This window comes from Oncorhynchus kisutch, linkage group LG8, assembly GCF_002021735.2.
Source record: "Oncorhynchus kisutch isolate 150728-3 linkage group LG8, Okis_V2, whole genome shotgun sequence".
Lineage (NCBI taxonomy): Eukaryota > Metazoa > Chordata > Actinopteri > Salmoniformes > Salmonidae > Oncorhynchus > Oncorhynchus kisutch.
This window is the reverse complement of record NC_034181.2, coordinates 43,828,457-43,849,298: the sequence shown is the minus strand read 5'-3', so window position 1 is coordinate 43,849,298 and position 20,842 is coordinate 43,828,457. Positions and strand designations below refer to the sequence as shown.

At 41.8% G+C, this 20,842-nt stretch overlaps 1 protein-coding gene across 3 annotated transcripts in view; it reads right to left on the bottom strand.

Moving 5' to 3' along the window:
* Window positions 1–2,833: 2,833 nt before the first annotated feature.
* The window catches only part of edil3a (EGF-like repeats and discoidin I-like domains 3a), a 262,777-nt gene continuing 244,768 nt past the window's right edge, over window positions 2,834–20,842 (bottom strand). For 2 of the 3 annotated variants that reach the window (XM_020488703.2, XM_020488705.2), the window contains 2 exons: window positions 11,435–11,590; window positions 4,675–6,510 (listed from right to left, as the gene is read on the bottom strand). In XM_020488703.2, coding sequence (XP_020344292.1) covers window positions 6,361–6,510; window positions 11,435–11,590 — 306 coding nt within the window. In that variant the 3' untranslated portion in view covers window positions 4,675–6,360. Of the gene's footprint in view, window positions 6,511–11,434; window positions 11,591–20,842 lie in introns of all 3 variants that reach the window. The other variant, XM_020488704.2, reaches the window with a different exon arrangement.

The window sequence follows — 20,842 nt, the reverse complement described above, 5'->3', positions numbered from 1 at the left end:
TAAAGTGTGAGTGTTAGTTATTTGGGGGGGGGGGGGGTCAGGGTGAGATGGGGGTTGTGTGGGATTATTTAAGATATTCTTTAATTGATTGGATTTATATGCCGGTGCTTTTCTACCAACTGAGGTACTCAAAGCACTTTTCGTAGTAGGATGAAACTCACCTCATCCACCACCAATGTGTAGCATGAAGGGCAACCATTTTTTTGACAGAATACTCACCACACATCAGCTATCAGGTGGAGAGGTGAGGAGTGATATTCTAATCAGGAATGAGGGGGATGATTATGTGGCCATGATGGAATAGCGCCAGGTTGGGAATTTAGCCAAGATACCGGGGTTAAAACCCCTCCTCTTTTTAATGACCACACCCGTTTTAATGTCCCATCCAAAAGACGACACGCCTACGCAGGGCAATGTCCCCTTCACTGTCCTGGGGCATTGGGATCTCCTTAGACTAGAGGCAAGAGTGCCCTCTACTGGTCTTCCAACACCACTTCCAGCAGCATTGGATCTCCCATCCATGGACAGGCCAGGACTGGCTCTGTTTAGGAAGGTCCTGGTTGGGTTTCAGATGTTTTTGGGAAGATGGACAGGGACTCTGCTGTCCTACTGTAGCTTCAGGGGGAAGCTGGTTCCACCATTGGTGTGCCAGGACAGAGAAGAGCTTGGACTGGGCTGAGTGGGAGCCTGCACTCCCATAGGAGGTTGCAGGGCCAAGAGACCAGAGGTGGCAGAATGGAGTGATCAGGTTTTTGGTGTAGGATTTGAGCTTAGCCTGAAGATCGGGAGGGACAGTTCCTCTCACTGCTTCGTAGGCAAGTACCATGCTCTTGTGGTGGATGTGGGCTTAGACTGGAAGCCAGTGGAGGTCAAATATACAATAGTTACTTACCAAGATGACATTGGATATTCCCGATTGACATAATTACAGTTTGACTTAAATTGGCTGGAAAGCAATGATCGACAACCAACTTGACAGAGCTTGAAGAATTACAAAAATAACAATGGGCAACTATTGTACAATCCAGGTGTGCAAAGCTCATAGAGGTGTACCCCAAAATACTTGCAGCTGTAATCACTGCCAAAGGTGATTCTAACATACAGTTGAAGTCTGAAGTTAACATACACCTTAGCCAAATACATTTAAACTCATTCACAATTCTTGACATTTAATCCTTGTAAAAATTCCCTGTCTTAGGTCAGTTAGGGTCACCACTTTATTTTAAGAATGTGAAATGTCAGAATAATAATAGAGAGAATGATATGTTTCAGCTTTAATTTCTTTCAGTGGGTCACTTTCCCATTCTCAGTGGGTCAGAAGTTTACATACACTCAATTAATATTAGGTAATATTGCCTTTAAATTGTTCAACTTGGGTCAAACTTTTCGGGTAGCATTACAGAAGATCCCCACAAAAAGTTGGGTGAATTTTGGCCCATTCCTCCTGACAGAGCTGGTGTAACTGAGTCAGGTTTGTAGGCCTCCTTGCTCGCACACACTTTCTGCCGAACAAATGTTCTATGGGATGGTGTTCTCTGGCATGCAAGCCCTCTCCTTTTCCCTCCAAACATAACGATGGTCATTATGGCCAAACAGTTCTATTTTTGTTACATCTGACCAGAGGACATTTCTCCAAAAAGTACGATCTTTGTCCCCACATGCAGTTGCAAACCGTAGTCTGGCTTTTTTATGGCGGTTTTGGAGCAGAGGCTTCTTCCTTGCTGAGAGGCCTTTCAGGTTATGTCGAAATAGGACTCGTTTTACAGTGGAAATAGAAACTTTGTACCTGTTTCATCCAGCATCTTCACAAGGTCCTTTGCTGTTGTTCTGGGATTAATTTGCACTTTTCGCACCAAAGTACGTTTGTCTCTAGGAGACAGAACACGCCTCCTTCCTGAGCGGTATGATGGCTGCGTGGTCCCATGGTGTTTATACTTGCGTACTATTGTTTGTACAGATGAATGTGGTACCTTCAGGCATTTAGACATTTCTCCCAAGGATGAACCAGACTTGTGGAGGTCTCCAATATTTTATGTCAATTAATCTAACTAAAGCTTCTAAAGCGATGACATAATATTCTGGAATTTTCCAAGCTGTTTATTAAAGGCACAGTCAACTAAGTGTATGTAAACTTCTGACCCACTGGAATTGTGATACAGTGAATTATAAGTGAAATAATCTGCCTGTAAACAATTGTTGGAAAAATTACTTATCATGCACAAAGTAGATGTCCCAACCGACGTGCCAAAACTATAGTTTGTTAACAATACATTTGTGGAGTGGTTGAAAAATTAGTTTTAATAACTCCAATCTAACTGTATATGGACTCAGGTGGTCGAATACTTATCTAATCAAGATATAAGTGTTTTATTTTTCATGAATCTTAAAAACAAAGTTTTCTTCCACTTTGACATTAAGGTAGTTTGTGTTGATCATAGAAAAAAAAGACAAATCATTTTTAAGCCCAATTTGTAACACTACAAAACGTGGAAATTGTCAAATGGTATGAATACTTTCTGAAGGCACTATCTCCCCATAAGCACTCCGATATAATTTAATCATTACTGGACAATGCATTTCCACATTTGGCCTTTGAATCATGTTTTGATCTCCTGCCACAGCCAAGAAAATGAAGTTGAATGTGCTACAAAGGAACTAAGGCATGGCAGCCTAAAGGTAAATCAATGAAGACGACACGCTGCAGCACAGCTACGTGAAATTAGATGCTGGGAGAATGTAGAGCATGACCACAGAGAACAAGAGAAGAGCATTATATTATTAAAGTAGGGTAATGTGACACCTTTTGCGAGCAAAAAGAAGGCAAGCCATTTGATTCACAGACATCTTTTTTATTGGTCAAACAGAAAGACCGAAAAAGCAGAATCCTTTCTCTGCTGTACACAGTCTTAGTTTCTGACTCTCTCTTCTGCAGGCGTGGACTAATTAGCATATCATTGGTACACTTTTCTATATAGCGCAGGATACTCAGACTGAGTAGACACAGAAACACAAAATTGACTTATTGGTTCCCCTTCACCAGTTAGCAAAGGTTTTACAATGCACCAATGGTGAGTGCAAGGTAAAAGACCTGTAACAATGTTATGACTAAATGTGCCTGTGGACATGGACATATTTGATACTGTATCCCTCCTCATACATTGGGGAGAACAAGTATTTGATACACTGCCGATTTTGCAGGATTTCCTACTTACAAAGCATGTAGAGGTCTGTAATTGTTATCATAGGTACACTTCAACTGTGAGAGACGGAATCTAAAACAAAAATCCAGAAAATTACATTGTATGATTTTTAAGTAATTAATTAGCATTTTATTGCATGACATAAGTATTTGATACATCAGAAAAGCAGAACTTAATATTTGGTACAGAAACCTTTGTTTGCAATTACAGAGATCATACGTTTCCTGTAGTTCTTGACCAGGTTTGCACACACTGCAGCAGAGATTTTGGCCCACTCTTCCATACAGACCTTCTCCAGATCCTTCAGATTTCGGGGCTGTCGCTGGGCAATACAGACTTTCAGCTCCCTCCAAAGGTTTTCTATTGGGTTCAGGTTTGGAGACTGGCTAGGCCACTCCAGGACCTTGAGATGCTTCTTACGGAGCCACTCCTTAGTTGCCCTGGCTGTGTGTTTCGGGTCGTTGTCATGCTGGAAGACCCAGCCACGACCCATCTTCAATGCTCTTACTGAGGGAAGGAGGTTGTTGGCCAAGATCTCGCGATACATGGCCCTATCCATCCTCCCCTCAATACGGTGCAGTCGTCCTGTCCCCTTTGCAGAAAAGCATCCCCAAAGAATGATGTTTCCACCTCCATGCTTCATGGTTGGGATGGTGTTCTTGGGGTTGTACTCATCCTTCTTCTTCCTCCAAACACGGCGAGTGGAGTTTAGACCAAAAAGCTCTATTTTTGTCTCATCAGACTACATGACCTTCTCACATTCCTCCTCTGGAGCATCCAGATGGTCATTGGCATACTTCAGACGGGCCTGGACATGCGCTGGCTTGAGCAGGGGGACCTTGCGTGCGCTACAGGATTTTAATCCATGACGGCGTAGTGAGTTACTAATGGTTTTCTTTGAGACTGTGGTCCCAGCTCTCTTCAGGTCATTGACCAGGTCCTGCCGTGTAGTTCTGGGCTGATCCCTCACCTTCCTCATGATCATTGATGCCCCACGAGCTGAGATCTTGCATGGAGCCCCAGACCGAGGGTGATTGACCGTCATCTTGAACTTCTTCCATTTTCTAATAATTGACCCAACAGTTGTTGCCTTCTCACCAAGCTGCTTGCCTATTGTCCTGTAGCCCATCCCAGCCTTGTGCAGGTCTACAATTTTATCCCTGATGTTCTTACACAGCTCTCTGGTCTTGGCCATTGTGGAGAGGTTGGAGTCTGTTTGATTGTGTGTGTGGACAGGTGTCTTTTATACAGGTAACGAGTTCAAACAGGTGCAGTTAATACAGGTAATGAGTGGAGAACAGGAGGGCTTCTTAAAGAAAAACTAACAGGTCTGTGAGAGCTGGAATTCTTACTGGTTGGTAGGTGATCAAATACTTACGGTATGTCATTCAATAAAATGCAAATTAATTACTTAAAAATCATACAATGTGATTTTCTGGATTTTTGTTTTAGATTCCGTCTCTCACAGTTGAAGTGTACCTATGATAAAAATGACAGACCTCTACATGCTTTGTAAGTAGGAAAACCTGCAAAACCGGCAGTGTATCAAATACTTGTTCTCCACCACTGTATGTCATGCTGACATCTCCATTGGTTAGTAACGATCCCATTGTGTGAAAAGCGCACACATACAGTGATCAAGAAGACAACGTTATGATATACTCACAAATAGCTTGAGCAAAAGCCAAGATATTAAAAAATTAAATAAAAACCATTATGCACAGCCAAATGTATCCATTATAAAAAGTGAGTTGCATGGCATGATGCTAATGCTGTGTCCATGGATCTAAGAAATATTAGACTTTCATGATGCATGTCATGATACTTTCAAATGCAACACTGAAATACAGTGACATACTGTAACAACTGATAATGTTCATTGTACAGATATTTAAATATTCAAAGTTCTTACATGTATTTATATTCTTGTGAAAACGCATGAATAGAAAGCTATTTGTGTGATAGATTTTTAATATAATTTGATTTACTTCATTATCATGGTAATGTCTGTACACACAAAATATTGTCAAATATTATTATTCAAATGAGGGCTTACTCTTTGTGTGGGTATGGATGGGTGACTTCTATCCTGAGCTTTTCACGTTGATTAAAAATGATATTGTAAAGGCAGAAGGAGGATTGGGCACCAGGATACAAAAGCAGAGAAAATAAACTCAAACTAAACAATGTATACAATTCTATAAATGTGACATTCCAAGAAGATATCTTTCAAACACAAAATTTAAATGCTAATTACATTTAAATAAATTAAAGATGAGATAGAAAATTCAAGAATATTTGGACACACTTCAATCAGCCAGCCCATCAACCTCCTTATCTATACTGCAGTGCCACTTTTGTCCTTGTTATTCGTCTAGTAGATCACTTTTAAGCTTTTGCAGTGTGTATCAGAACTATTGAGAAATGCACGTTAAACCAAACCAAAGCAATTGCACTTAGGGAAGGAGTTTCATGTCAAACTTTTAATATCATAATTTATGCACCATGCAATTATTTAGTGTTTTACATTTAATTCAACAGCATTAAGCATTGCCATTGTATTGTATTTGCTCTACAGTGTCAGTGTCAGTAATGTTAAAAGCCTGGCTTGAAGAGGTGTTATAATCCAAAGTAAATATATATCTGTCACTGTCGTATTCAGTTGCGATAGTTTAATGATTTTTGGGATAGTTCCAAAATAAGTTTCAGTGGGGATAACAATATCCAATGAAGCATGATAGACAGGTTTCACGTTCAAAAAGTGACACTGTGCAGTAGCTTCCAGGGCAATATGTTTAAACCACAGTGTGATTCCCCTCTCCACACTCCAGCCCCCCCCCCCCCCCCCCCCCCCCCCCCCCCCATCAAATAGGTTACCCAAGTTCATTCCAAACATAATGGGGGGGGGAAATCTGGAGAGGAATAAAAAGACATTGACCACAAAAATATGAAAACAAAAAGGGACAAAATCAGGACAAGGGCAGGTTTAAATCAAACAGCAACCCACCATAACCAAACACATATTCTTGAAAAATCCATTGGAAAATGATTTATTTTTTACAGGTTGCACAGTTTATATTGAAACACTGAATCTGGGTTAGATGATCCAGAATTAAAGGGGGGAGAGGGGGACAGGTGGACAGATGAGGGGGAAGGGTGGTCACTCTTCCTCTGTGCATCCCAGTAACTCTGCACGCAAAGTGATCCTTCCGTACCACGACCATGGAAGGATCCGGACAAATCGGGCGTAGATGGGCGGATCTATCACATTCTTTCTGTGCGTGTCATTGTCAAAGTTTCCTTGGAACACCTGCGAAAGGAAGGACAGTGGGAATGAGATTAAATTAATGGTGATCTTGAACACCCACACACATCTCAGCAAGCTTGTTAGTGTATGTGAGCCTCATTATGCACAGAAGTGAGATTAGAAAGGATAGACGAGGAGTGATGGACATGCTGTGTAGGCTACATAATGCTGATGGTACATTTCCATAATACTAGGAGGTATGGTCACGACCTGCGCTTTTTGGCCGTAAAAAACACATGGCAGCGGAGTTAGCGACCTTTTGTCCGTTGCCCCACGGTAGACCATTCTTAGTGCCATAGTATCCAACAAGACCCAATAGGCAGGCAGTATGCATAACAACGGCGCAGAAGCAAATTATCAATCTCACCATTGATATGTAGTTAAACGTGCAAGCATGAAATATTCCAATATAAACAAGCATAATGGACGTATTGGGATGTATACTGTGTTGTTGATAATTAGAAGCCTTGTGCTTAAGTGTGGTTAATCGACAGTAAAATGATATGCAATATGGGATATATGTACCTATTGGGACAGCTTAACTAAATTCCATGATCATTTCAATTAAAAAAGTGTGATTATGACTATTTAATTGGAATGTAATGGGACTTGTCATCGTCATTATGTGAAATGTAAAACCGGTGGGCCGGACCCCAGCAGGTGCTGAAAACAATCTGCCATTGAGTGGTTGAAATTAGCCAACTATGACCCCTAGAAAACGTTCAACCAGAACCCTTTCTATGGAAAGTAGGCTCTCAGTCCTGTTCCTGGAGCCCCCACCAGGGAGCAAAAATGGTTTCTTACAAAATGCATTCTGATGGTCCCCAACACCACGGATATTAAATGATGATGTTACTCTAACTGGTATGTACCGTACGTTTGGTAGGTCTGAAAAGTGAAACATTCCATTTGAGATATAGATTGACATGTTCTGCTTCATCGTGCACAGGATTTGCGTGAAGTAATGACACTTGAACAAGCACCAGCGCATTTCCACTCAAAGAATCCTGCTTCTTACTGAAACAAGAGAGCAGTGAGAATGCCTGCATTATCCTCCCAATGAAAGCCACCTCATAGTCACTTCAGGCTGCTCAATTATTCCGCAAATCGCTAATACAAACTGAGCTTATTCCCCCTCTAGGGAGGGTGACGTCTCAATGGCTTTTCTGGGGCCCTGCGTATGATCAGCAATAGCTCTCAAATCATGAGAGTCTGCTGCTGAGAGCTCGAGAATTACTGCAGTTCTAACTGAGCATGGTGAGTAGGGCATACTTTTTTATTTATTCAACTAAGCAAGTCAGTTAAGAACAAATTCTTATTTTCAATGACGGCCTAAGAACAGTGGGTTAACTGCCTGTTCAGGCGCAGAACAACATATTTGTACCTTGTCAGCTGGAGGATTTGAAATTGCAACCTTTCGGTTACTAGACCAACGTTCTAGCCACTAGGCTACTAAAGTCTGTCGTTAGGGCACAGAGATTTTCCCAGCCCGATCACGTGGTCAGGACAAAGCCCAAAGAGGTGCACTACGATGCAAGCAAGACCTACTCTGGGTTTTCTAAAGCTAGCCAGCTTCAGTTAGCTTCACAATCCGGCCTCATCCATGTTACGAAGGTGGATATTGATCGTGCAATTGCCGCTTACTCAAGCCTGCTCGAGCTGGGTTGTGGACTGCGCATTCATGTTGCACGTGGTTAGTCGAACGCCAAACTCTTCATTGAGAGAATGCTGAAACATCAATCCATGGGTGAGCGAGTGCCACATTTTCATTTGTGCCGAAATAAAAATGAAATCAAATTCATGCAAATTCAACAGGCTATAGCATATGAGACGTGATTTCTTTATTTTATTACGTATCATTAATGCCATCTTTGGTATGCTTCGGTGTGCTTGTCAATTAAACAAGCACTTTCTTCTCCACTCCTATCGATAAAATAATTGTATTTAAGTCATACAAAAGTTTTACTCTGCGTGAAGTGTCAAATGCATTATGTCATTGCTAAATGTGTAATGTGATACGTATTTTAACATTTTAAACAAATTACACAGAAAAAGCATTTGATTCAATTAACGGGATTGAACACTTTTTCGGTTACTACATCATTCCATAAGTGTCATTTCATAGTTGTGATGTCTTCACTATTATTCTACGAAATAGAAAATAGTAAAAATAAAGAAAAACCCTTGAATGAGTAGGTGTATCCAAACTTGAATGTAAACAGTATTTCTATAACTACATGCAACATATAAGTGAGTGACAGCTTGCATGTCCCTGGTTTGCTCCCGAGTGGCACAGCGGTGTAAGACACTGCATCTCAGTGCTAAAGGCATCATTACAGACCCTGGTGTGATACCGGGCTGTATCACAACCATCTGTGATCAGGAGTCCCATAGTGTGGCACACAATTGTCTCAGTGTCGTCTAGGTTAGGGGGAGGGTTTCGCCAGGGAAGGCTGTCATTGTAAAATAAGAATTTGCTCTTAACTGATTTGCCTAGTTAAATAAAATGAATTGTTATAGTGTCCATGGGTATCTATATGCTGACAGAGGCCTCTCCTCTCTCAATCTAGATCTAACTGCCTGCAGTCTCTGCCACACTCAGGCTCAGGAGGGGAGAGTGTACAATGCTGTGCCCAGCCAGACACCCATCCAGCCAGACACACACACAAACGTACACTCTGTCTTGCGCGCAAACATACATGCATGAATGTGCACATAAAAATACACACATACTGTACGCAGACAAACTCTCTGGACTTCCGATTTTCTCTCTCAGAGACAGACAGACAGAGACACAGGACTCTTAGCCCAGGCCAACCTCTCCAAGCCTGTGGCGTGACAGTGACAAGTCTCTGGAGTCCGGAAGCCTAATGTGTCCTCTAGCATTAATCTCCTGCTCCACTCGACTGAGAGGCGGAAACACCTTGAAAAGTCCTATATCTGGAAAGCTCCTCACAGCTCTGTGCTGGGACACACTGATTAATATCCCCCCAGGCCTTGCTCTAAAAGATGCAGTAGAACCTGAGTAAGGATAATAGGACATAGGATGATTTGATAGGATGCTTTGTTTGTGGATTGCATATTTTATTGTTTTACTACGTATGAATAGCATCATTGTAGTATCACTGTATTCTCAGTCTGTACTCTTTTTATGGCCACAAATCCTGAGGATGAACTATAGATTTCAACACGAAGGTTGCTATGATCTTGACAGTGTATATTTTATCACTTTTCTCTCAGCGCTGCCAGGCTTGCCAAACATTTGGAATTCTTCCAGTTGTTAAAATTGAGATTGCTTGGCTGAAACTCACACGGAGTAAGCGGTGGCCCACATCCAAAGATCATCTTGTGGTTGAAATTATAAACTACTCAAGCGAGGCATTTGAGTGGTGGATGGAGAAGAGTTTTCAGGCATGGGGCCGCTAAACTGAAGATGTATTTGTACATGTTGGCATAAATTGGTGTGCCCATTGGAGGGTGATATGTGTCGTAACAAGCCAACATCATATATACAGTGACTTAGGAAGGTATTCAGACCACTTGACTTATTCCACATATTATTACATTAGTCTTATTAGTCTTATTTCGAAAATGTATTAAATAAAACAGTTGCCTCGTTGATCTACACACAATACACTATAATGACAAAAGGAAAACAGGTTTTTAGAAATGTTAGCAAATTTAGAAAAAAATCTAAAAGATATACCTTATTTACATAATGGTTCAGACCCTTTGCTATGAGACTCGAAATTGAGCTCAGGTGCATCCTGTTTCCATTGACCATCCTTGAGATTTTTCTACAACTTGAATGGAGTCCACCTGTGGTAAAATTAACTGATTCAACATTATTTGGAAAGGCACACAGCTGTCTATGAGGTCAAAGGAATTGTCAGAGACAGGATTGTGTCGAGGCACAGATCTGAGGAAGGGTCAATCTTTTTTTTGTAGCATTGAAGGTCCCAAGAACACAGTGGCCTCCATCATTCTTAAATGCAATACCTTTGGACCCACTAAGACTCTTCCTAGAGCTGACCGCCCTGCCAAACTGAGTAATCGGAGAAGGGCCTTGGTCAGGGAGGTGACCAAGAACCCGATGGTCACTCTGACAGAGCTCCAGAGTTCCTCTGTGGAGATAGGAGAACCTTCCAGAAGGACAACCATCTCTGCCACACGTATGTGTTCTTAGGTGTATGTGTAGGTGTGTTTCCTCCCAGGTTAGCCCTGCTCTGACCATCATCAGCAGACGCTCCAGGAAATCCTTATCATTAAACAACCCAGCAAGAGCAGCAAAGTTAACAGGCCTCCTTTAAAACAACAGGCCCGGGAGTGCTGCTGCTCTCCTGACAGCAGAGTGTTGTCACAGCCTCCTTCCCTTTCCGTTAGCTGGCGTGGGCGATTGGAATGGTCACATGTACTCTGTTGAAGGACCGTAAACACAATTTCAGGCAGCGAGCCGACCAGGACTGCTAGACAATGTGCCCTTATCTGATCCAGGAGCCAAGAGAAAGTCAGAGAGAGGCCTCAGCAAGCTGTGCTGGAGCCTGAGATGGGAAGGTGCAGTGCTAACACAGAGCGATGAGACTGGGTCAGAGCTTGACAACTATAAGCAGCACAATACATTTCTCCATTCATTCTGTCAATCGTTGTTTTGGGTTTGATTGTTCTCTTTAGCATTTATTGTCTTTTTTTCTGCTCGTTCTTCTCCCACTCATTCACTTTTTCATTCAATTGGATTCAATTCTTGGTTGCAAAATTAACATTTCTATTTGGATTCATTTGGGATTTTACTGCATATCAAAATAGTGTTGGCCTTTTAAATCTACTAATATTATACTTGAGTTTTGGTGGATACTGTCCCTTCCACTATTAATGGCATGCAGGGTTTGGGTTACATGTATTTCATGGTAATGGAGTGAGGATGGCTCACCTTGTCCTTCCTCTGTTTTTCATCTTGATAGACGAGCCACCTCTCTCCATCGTTGCTGTAGGCCACCTTGTAGGAGCCGACGAACTGGACATGGCCAAAGTCCTTGGCCCCCTGGGTGATGATGCCGGTGATTTTAGTAGGCAGGAGCATGTCAACCTGAGAGAGTGAGAGCGAGAGCGAGAGAGAGAGAGAGAGGTGGGTGAGGGAGAGAGATAGAAACAGGGAAATAGTCTACTTTATCACCTCCGAATTCAGCTAAACGAAAGTGTCAGATGCTCAGTTTTCTCCAAGTTCAATTATTTAGAGCTAACACTACAGTGCAGTTTTTTGACTGGTGTGTACAGAATGCACCGTTACTATCTGCTTCACTATTACCAAGCCCATGCAATGAAGTCAATGGATTGTCAGGTTTAGCTTCCCTATATTTATTCTCTGTTAATTATGCTCAATGAGTAATGTATGGGAATTCATAATGCAGAAAATTACAAATAATTTGAATCTCAAGTGGAAGAACAGTGCATGATGAGATGGGTTTCCGTGGAGCATAAAACTGTGCATTTAGGGAGATCAAGCGAGATGTCTGAGCAGAATTATGAGCATTTTTGGTTCATCTTTTATAATTGAGCATGAATCAGCATAGCTTTGAATCAGAAGAGAAAAATAACCCAATGTGTGCATGTGGAATGCCTAATCATCCCAGGCGGCATCCCAAAGAGGAACCAGGGTGAAAAACGCAAATTGTCCATTCCATCAAAGATACTGTAACATCATTTGAATCTCTTTCACATGCCAACAAAGAGGTCACTTAAATTCACGGCTTGAGGATCAAAGGCTTCATTCGTAGTTCATAAATATAAACGCTGGCATCAAGGGAATGTTTTACACACAACATGGCAACCATGACATAGTTTGAAACCATAACCACAAATGATCCAGAAGTCTGCTATTTATTTGGCTCAATGTCAATAACACCATGACGGTACAGTAACTGTCTTGCTAGATCCATGCACACCAATCCCCTTCATGGGGTGAAGAGAGAGCAAGAGAGGCGGTCAAAAAGGAGAGAGGTAGTACAAATGAAAGTGCGAGAGAGAGAGATATGCATTTCCTGAGCTGGATTTACAATACACAGGAGCACATATATCATCCTACATTTTTGAATGTAATTCAATTCAACCCATGAATTTTAATTGGCCACACCCCACAGGAAGCAGAATTTGAAATGAATTTCAATTGAAGGAAGTATAATTTAATTCAAAGCAATTCAACTGATACATGAAAGTCTCATTAATTTGACAAATCTTTTATCAAAAGGATCTGCCACTTATTAATGCAAAGATTATACATACCATTTCAAATATTATTTGGGTTATAACTCAGATTGTCATGAAATGTTAGATTGCTCCCCTTTCCTATTGCAGTGTTTGATCTGCGGTAAAACATTAAGGGAATTATAAATGATTACAGACAACCCACAACGTGTTCTTACAACATTTATGAGAGTATTGGTAACCATACACAATGTCAAAATGTTTACAACTCAATTCAGAATTGAACCCAAGCCTGCTATATAGAACATGATAAATGTGGGCCAAAACACAGAGGCTTCTCGCTCTCTCATGTTCTCAAGACCCTCGCCTGACTATCTAATGTTACTGTACATCATCCCATACATTATTTCACTATGCATTGCAACACATTACAACATATCACAATGCATTACATGCACAAACACAGGACACAAACATGCCTCACTATGGCACGTGGTGCAGATGAGCCCACATCCCCACAACGTCTGTCATGAGGCCAGGAGATTGCTCCTGAGCTGGTCTTCAGTCCTGTTCTGACAGACTTTCTCCAGCGATTCAAAGAGGTTTTCACTGTAGACATCTGTTTGGAGGAGCAGGCAGGCTCAGGCCTGGGTCCCTGACTTATAGGGAACCAAAGACATGGCTTGCTGTCAATCTTTCTGTGCTCTTACAGAACAAGAGTTATGTGATATGGAGTAAGCAGCCAGCTCTTGGGGTTCTGAAAACAACATAAAAAGGGTTGGCTCTCTGAGACAGTATGTTAGTTGAACAGCTATGGTCCTAATTAAACATTTTGGTACAAGGGCACTTTACCATGATGTCATGTAGGTAATTATACACATGGGCTTACATTGTTTTATATTAAAACAGAGATACCTCCTTCAAAACCAGACCTGTACAGATGCTTCACCCCTTTGTTTAATGAGGTGTTCATGTCTGTTTTGGGAGGCGGGGACATATAAATGGGGCTTTAAATAACCTCTCTTATAATTAGAGTAATTGCAAACAGCCTTATGCATGAAGGGACACTAAAAGAATGGGAGAGGCTGTGGCTGCTTCAGGGAGAAGGAATGACACGTTTCATTGTGAGGCTCGATTACCCTCCAAGCAGAGCACAGCGTAGAGGTAGTCTCATTCTGGCCAACCTGTCAAGTCTGCCACCAAAACAAAGGCACGCTTTAAGGGGAACCTGTATTTGCGGACATAGGTAGCAGTCAACAAAGACGACCGCCTCTGGTACAGCCTGCTCCCAACACTTTCATGCCCCAAACTGATTTAAAGGGCGAGATAAACTTGTTAGAGCCAGGCGTTCCCCAAAACCCACCTTCCAACACACTTAACCCTGGCACACCGGTGGCTTTGAAGTCTTAGCAGAAACCTCTGGATCCTCGTGACAGAGAGGCACAAATGTTCCTTTCTTTCACTCACTCCTTCTTCTCGGGTGAGTGGAAGTCGATACAAGAGTCCCCCCTCCTCGCTCACCCCATCCCATGTTCTCCTCCATCACCGTCTGTTTCCCCATCAGTGGAAAACATTCATAACATTTGGCAGAATTAATTATCCCTGCATGGCGCTTCAAGGCGACACATGCATGTGTTTCTGCAGGACAAATAGGGAAAGAGAGAAAAAAAGAGAATATAAACTGAAAAAGAGGAGAGAGAACCCCCCCCATCTACTCATTGAGATTATTGTTTGCGTGTAACGCCCATGTCCATATTTGAAGTGCTGTTTTTGTCAGAGGGGTGAAAGAATGCTGCTGTAGAGGAATACAATTAGCCCCTCTACTACTCCACACTGTATAAATCCGTAGCACTCTCCCTCTAGCTGAACAAGTTGAATTGTATGTGTTGAAGACTCATTTAAATCTACACTGCTCATATAACCTCACCCAATTTCTAGACTGTTGGAAGTGTGTGTGTGTGGAGTGTACACAGAGCAAACGGCAGGAGCCGGGGTAGTGTACTGTAAGTACAGCTCACACAGGCATATGGACGCAACAGGATGATATCAGGGCCCATCAACGCCACGATGGGGTCGCCATCATTAAAGCTTAAAGCAGAGGTGTGAGAAGGAATAGGTCAATTCCCATGGTTTTTCCATAACGTGGCATCTGTGCTCAGAAAACTGGATAGAAATGTCTCTTATTGTATCTTAGCAGGGGGCCCTGTATTTGAATAAAACATCACAGTATTGAGACATGCAAACATAATGCTTTTGAGGTGCATCATTATGAAGGGAGAAAAAAAAAGAGTTGTACAAGTTTCGATATGCCAAATGTTTGAGGCAATACAGATCCAGGCTTGGTGAAAAAGCACCAAGCACCTTTGCATCAGTTTGAAAAAAGCTCCAAGCATGTTCTAGAATACCACCTCAAAGAATTTAACAGGTCAAACCACATGCTCTGGGAAAGCCTTTTGAACATGTGGTCATGTCGAGCCTTAAGCCTGTTGATCGGATAATCACAGTCTTGATTCTAACTCCAGGCAGCACTCAGGCCGGCCCAACTGGGAGACACCGCGTGAGAATATAAGAGTGAAACACCTAACACACACGCACACCCACACACACAATCCCAACTCCTTTCATGACTACCGTTTCCACTTGAGGTGGCGAGATGTCAAATCACATAAGGCGTCTGCTGAGCACTGACATGGCGAAATGTGGGTTCTGTCCAGTAAGAAGTGTGGACACCTCTGTTACCTTGGGGCCTAACTCACAGCGGAGATACAGCCACAAACTAAAAAGTCTCTGCACTGGCTGTATCGGTGTGAGACCAGCCGGCCACTGCCAGGATGTGCTAAATGCCAAACATGCAAAAACAGGACTTCCTGCTCACTCTGATATCGACCAGAGTGAAATGCTTTTAAATGTTTCCCGTCGCCTTGCACTCCTAGTGCAAAGGTCTAATAACAGTTGCGGTTGTGGCGTGTACCGAATCCACTTTAGGAAAAAAGTCATGTCAAGTGTTGAGTAGAAAAACTTGGCAAAGTAAAAAAAAATTTGAAGAAATATTGTTGACAGCTTCCCCTGCTGGTAAGACTGGCGCAAAGTGAGCTAATAAAAGTGTGCATCTTTAAACCAGACTGGTAGTCTTTAGCATTACAGTAACAGTGAATCCATCCCTCTTGCAAAGATTGCGTCATCATCCCCTTCTTTTGAGGAAGACGACTGATTAAATATTTTATGAATCAAATGTTTTTTTTGTGTGTGTTAAAAACAGTTCAATGAAAATGTCTATCACATCACACATTTTGACAGGATGCATTTTGAAAGTTCCAGCAGAGTTAAACTTTTGAGAGGAGTGAGAAGAAAGGTGCTTGTGCATTGATAAGCACAACAAAGCACATCAAAGACGGCATTAACGATAAGCAATAAAAGAAAGACGGCACTTCTAACACGCCATAACCTGCTGAAATTGCAAGAACCTTTCTTTCATGTTTCGGGCTAAAATGAAAATGTGGCACTGACTCACCCATGGATTGACGGTTCAGCATTGTCTCAATGAATAGTTCGACCTAGCCATGTGTGACATGCACGCACAGTTAAAAGCCTGTTTGACTTAGCGGCAGCTCCATGATCAATATCCACCTTCGTAGTATGGATGAAGCTTAAGCTGGAATTTGAAGCTGACTGAAGCTGACTAGCTTTTTAAAATCCTGAGTAGAACTAGCTTCCATCGTAGTATACCCCACTGGTGCTGCTAATTAGGGTGATTGTCAGTCAGTATCCCAGCTGGCAAGCCACGAGGCTGCTGGGTTTGTTTGCTGGCCATGAGGCCTTTCGTTCGTTTTTTAGGTTTTAATTTTGAAATGCCTTTGGTGTTTTTCCTTTGTACATATTTATGTTTCTTCACAATCTTAACAAATAATCATCCACTTGGACTGGCTGTCCAAAAGGCCAAGTGGTAGTGGGACCAGAACTCGTAAATTGTTGTCTCCTGGTTGGTCATCCAACACGGTCCTCAAACACGGTTCTCACATAAATGCACACATTCATTCAGGTAACAGACCGTGTAACTAGGCCTAGGACCACCTAGGCAAAGCGATTGCATCAATATTAGTAGGCTAGTTCATCGGTTTCGTAATATCACTTCCTCCTACCCTCCCTCCTTTCTTCCCCTGCGTAAAACAAACTATTTTGTTTGCTAAACTTAGCATGTTTGAAAAAAATATGTATCAAAAACATGGCAGTGTAAAACTGTTGAGTGCCTGTGAGGAGAGGCTACTGTAAGAGAGAAAACTGCTCTCTGAATTTGACACAGCACATACAGTTCGAAAAAACTTCACAGCTTTTCATTTAGTCGGAGCCTTTTTCCCCATACATCATTTAAACCAGCAGGCCCAAGCTAAGTGCTTAAGAAGAAGACAAGCATAAATTCACCTGCGTGCCAAAAATAAAGAGATGATATATTATATATTACAAAGAGATTCTAAAAACACATTTATGGAGGACAATCAATTTCCCCCCAAAAAAGCTTAGTCAAATCCAGTTAATAGAAAATGTGACATTTCGTCTAATTTAAACATCCTTGTGGAATAAAAATGCCATACTATGTATCTACCCATGGGGTGGAAATAGGCTCTGATTGTCTACTTAACTCAAATCAAATGGGGGAAGAAAACGGTCAGAAAATCAACCATGCTGACAGATCATTTAAAAGGGTATAACAGTGTGGAAAGCCTCCATTGGTTCATTGTGTCGTGTCCGATATCTGTTGGAGAGGAGAGAGGCGCTCTGATCCACACGTGACAATCCGTGGGGTGCATCCCAATAATACCTCCTTTCTCCTGAAGTGTGCACTCGTTCACTCTTTCCCACAAATCTAAAAGCATTGGATTGGTGCAGGAGTGGGTTAAAAATAAGTTTCTCTATATCGATTATTGGGACGCATCCATGGTCTTACCACAGCAGAGAGGACGCTGGGAATTACATCCACGTTGGATTTGACGGGTGACAGGGTTAACACTTTCAGATCAGGTGCAGAGTCATGTCTGTTTTCTTCTAGCGTACTTGGTGATGTTAAAAGCAATGCACTTAACCCTAATTGCACTGGCTAAGAGTGTCTGCTAAATCAGGGATCACAAAATATTACACTCAGGCCCCCATTCCAGCATTGAGGAGCAAGCACTGTTTACACCCCTCTTGGTGGTGGAGGGAACATTTTGCAGGTTTAAAGCTTATTTACTGCAAATCTACACATTTGCCGTGTCTTCATGTGATATTTGAGTGACTCAAACATTACAACAAAATCTTTGGGCTAAAAAAAATCTAGCTCAAAAATATTTAATGACATGGTCTAGTTGATCTGGACATTTCTGCCGAGTGATAAAACAGCTTTCTGGTCTGCAATGACTGACATGTCAAGAGGAAAACGGATGATTCACCACCCAATTTGAAATTGCACCTTGTGCGTTCTACTATTACCGCTTCAAGAGTAAGCAGCCAAAACTGTGCTTCACTGTTGGGATGGTATTCTTCGGCTTGCAAGCATCCCCCTTTTCCCTCCAAACTTAATGATGGTCATTATGGCCGAACAGTTCTATTTTTGTTTCGTCAGACCAGTGGACATAGCTCCAAAAAGTACGATCTTTGTCCCCATCTGCAGTTGCAAATCGTAGTCTGGCTTTTTTTAATGGCGGTTTTGGTGCAGTGGCTTCTTCTTTGCTGAGCGGCCTTTCAGGTTATGTCGATATAGGACTCGTTTTACTGTGGATATAAATAGTTTTGTACCCGTTTCCTCCAGCATCTTCACAAGGCCCTTTGCTGTTGTTCTGGGATTGATTTGCACTTTTCCAACCAAAGTACGTTCATCTCTAGGGGACAGAACGCATCTCCTTGCTGAGCGATATGACAGCTGCGTGGTCCCATGGTGTTTATACTTGCGTACTATTGTTTGTACAGATGAACGTGGTACCTGCAGGCGTTTGGAAATTGCTCGCCAGGGATGAACCAGACTTGTGGAGGTCTTGGCTGATTTCTTTGGATTTTCTCATGATGTCAAGCAAAGAAGCACTGCGCTGGAAGGAAGGCCTTGAAATACATCCACAGGTACACTTCCAATTGACTCAAATGGTGTCAATTAGCCTATCAGAAGCTTCTAAAGCCATGACATCATTATCTGGAATTCTACAAGCTGTTTAAAGGCACAGTCAACTTAGTGTATGTAAACTTCTGACCCATTGGAATTGTGATACAGTGAATTATAAGTGAAATAATCTGCCTGTAAACAATGACTTGTGTCATGCACTAAGCATATGTCCTAACCAACTTGCCAAAACAATAGTTTGTTAACAAGAAAATTGTGGAGTGGTTGAAAAGTCTGTAAACTTCCGACTTCAACTGTATATGAACAGTATATGAATCAAGCATGCACACACAGGCATGCATGCACCAGTGGAGAGTTATGGAAATCCCCCAAGAGCATACCAAGAAAAACGAAATGTTTATCCCTTGTCTCTCTGTGTTTCACATTTGTCCTTATATTCGCATGAGGCTGAATGTTTCTCACTGGAGAAAGCATACGAGCAAGCGAAACAGCGCCCCTCTTTCTTTTTATGTGTAACCCATCGATCTAAGGCTGTTTGGTCAAAAAGAGTATGACATTGTTGCTGCCCATAGCATTGAATACAAGGGAAGTCAGTGAGCATTTGGCATCCCTTGATAAAACATTTAAATAATAATAATAGCCAATCAGCATTGAGCTAAACTGAGTGAAAAAAAAGTGTCAAGGGAAGCCAGTTTGGATTTGGCTTCACACCAATCACATTACGCAAAACTTAATTTACAAAAAACAACTTTAATTTTTGCGTCTCGTTGTGTGATTGTCGTCCGGTGGCTGGCTAGATAGCTGGCTAAAATCTTCCCTTTCCTAAATTAGCCATAGATGGAGAAAAGGATTTGGGGACTTCTGGTTTTTACCTAATTCTCCGTACTGGCCAATGATTACAACGGCGATTCTGATCCAAGAATAAATTCATACATTGTGAGGAGGATGTCATAGGCGTTTCTCTACAAATAGGATGAATCAACATGCTTTTTCTACTTGCACACACACACACACACATCAGTTCCATGGACAGCTACATCAGATTTAGCTTACTTTGATTGGAATAAATCATTTTGGGGTATATTTAAGTTCTCACTGTGTTAGACTAAGCATTGGTGAAGCTCAGTTGGTAGAGCATGGCACTTGCAACGCCAGGGTTGTGGTTCCGATTCCCACTGGGGACCAGTACGAACAAGTATGAAAATGTATGCAGTGTCGCGCTGGATGAGAGTGTCTGCTAATATGTAAAATGTGATTTGCTGAAGCTGAAATTGTGTTGGAATAGTGGAGACTTCTTTTCGACTTGCAGTAACTCTCTGTGGTTCTAAATTAAGGGTTGTTTAGTAGTCCAGGAAATTTTGGAATTGACTAGATTGAAGGCAGTGTAACTGTTTGCTACGTGCAATATGCTTTGTGGACTTCACCGGACAGATGTTGCTCTCCGGTTTTGTGATGAAACAAAGGTGTGGTTCAATTGATTCTGCCACTGTGTCTTCTTATTGTCTCGGCATTAGGCCTATATATCATGGTGGCAAGGCATATGGACTAACAGGTTATAGAGCAAACAATGCAATTTTCACTACACATAGTTTGTAAAAGGGCTTTTATTTCCTGGCTTGGCTTCCCCAGTGATTTTACACATGCACGCACCCATGCACCAAGGCATCTGTGAGATGATTACATAATTATGAAAAAAGGTCTGCTCGTGAACACCACTCATGTCACATGAGTCAATAATCACTTTTCTATAGTGTTCTTGCTTACAATGGGCCAATCCAAATTAATCAGAGTAGCTGTATCATCATATATGTGAATGACAAGGTGATACATCTACTTTTGTATTTTCAATAAGATTCTCTGATAATAATTTTAAAAAATGTCAAGCAATGAGATGAGCACATGGATACAGTATTTATTGGAGTGGGAGTTTGGTTTAGACATGAAACAGCCAGATACACATGCAAAACAATCTGGATGGCCCTGGTTTGAGTCGAGGCGCCTTCAATCTCTACATTCCTCCAGATCCCTCAGATTAAGGCAAACTCTGCTGGA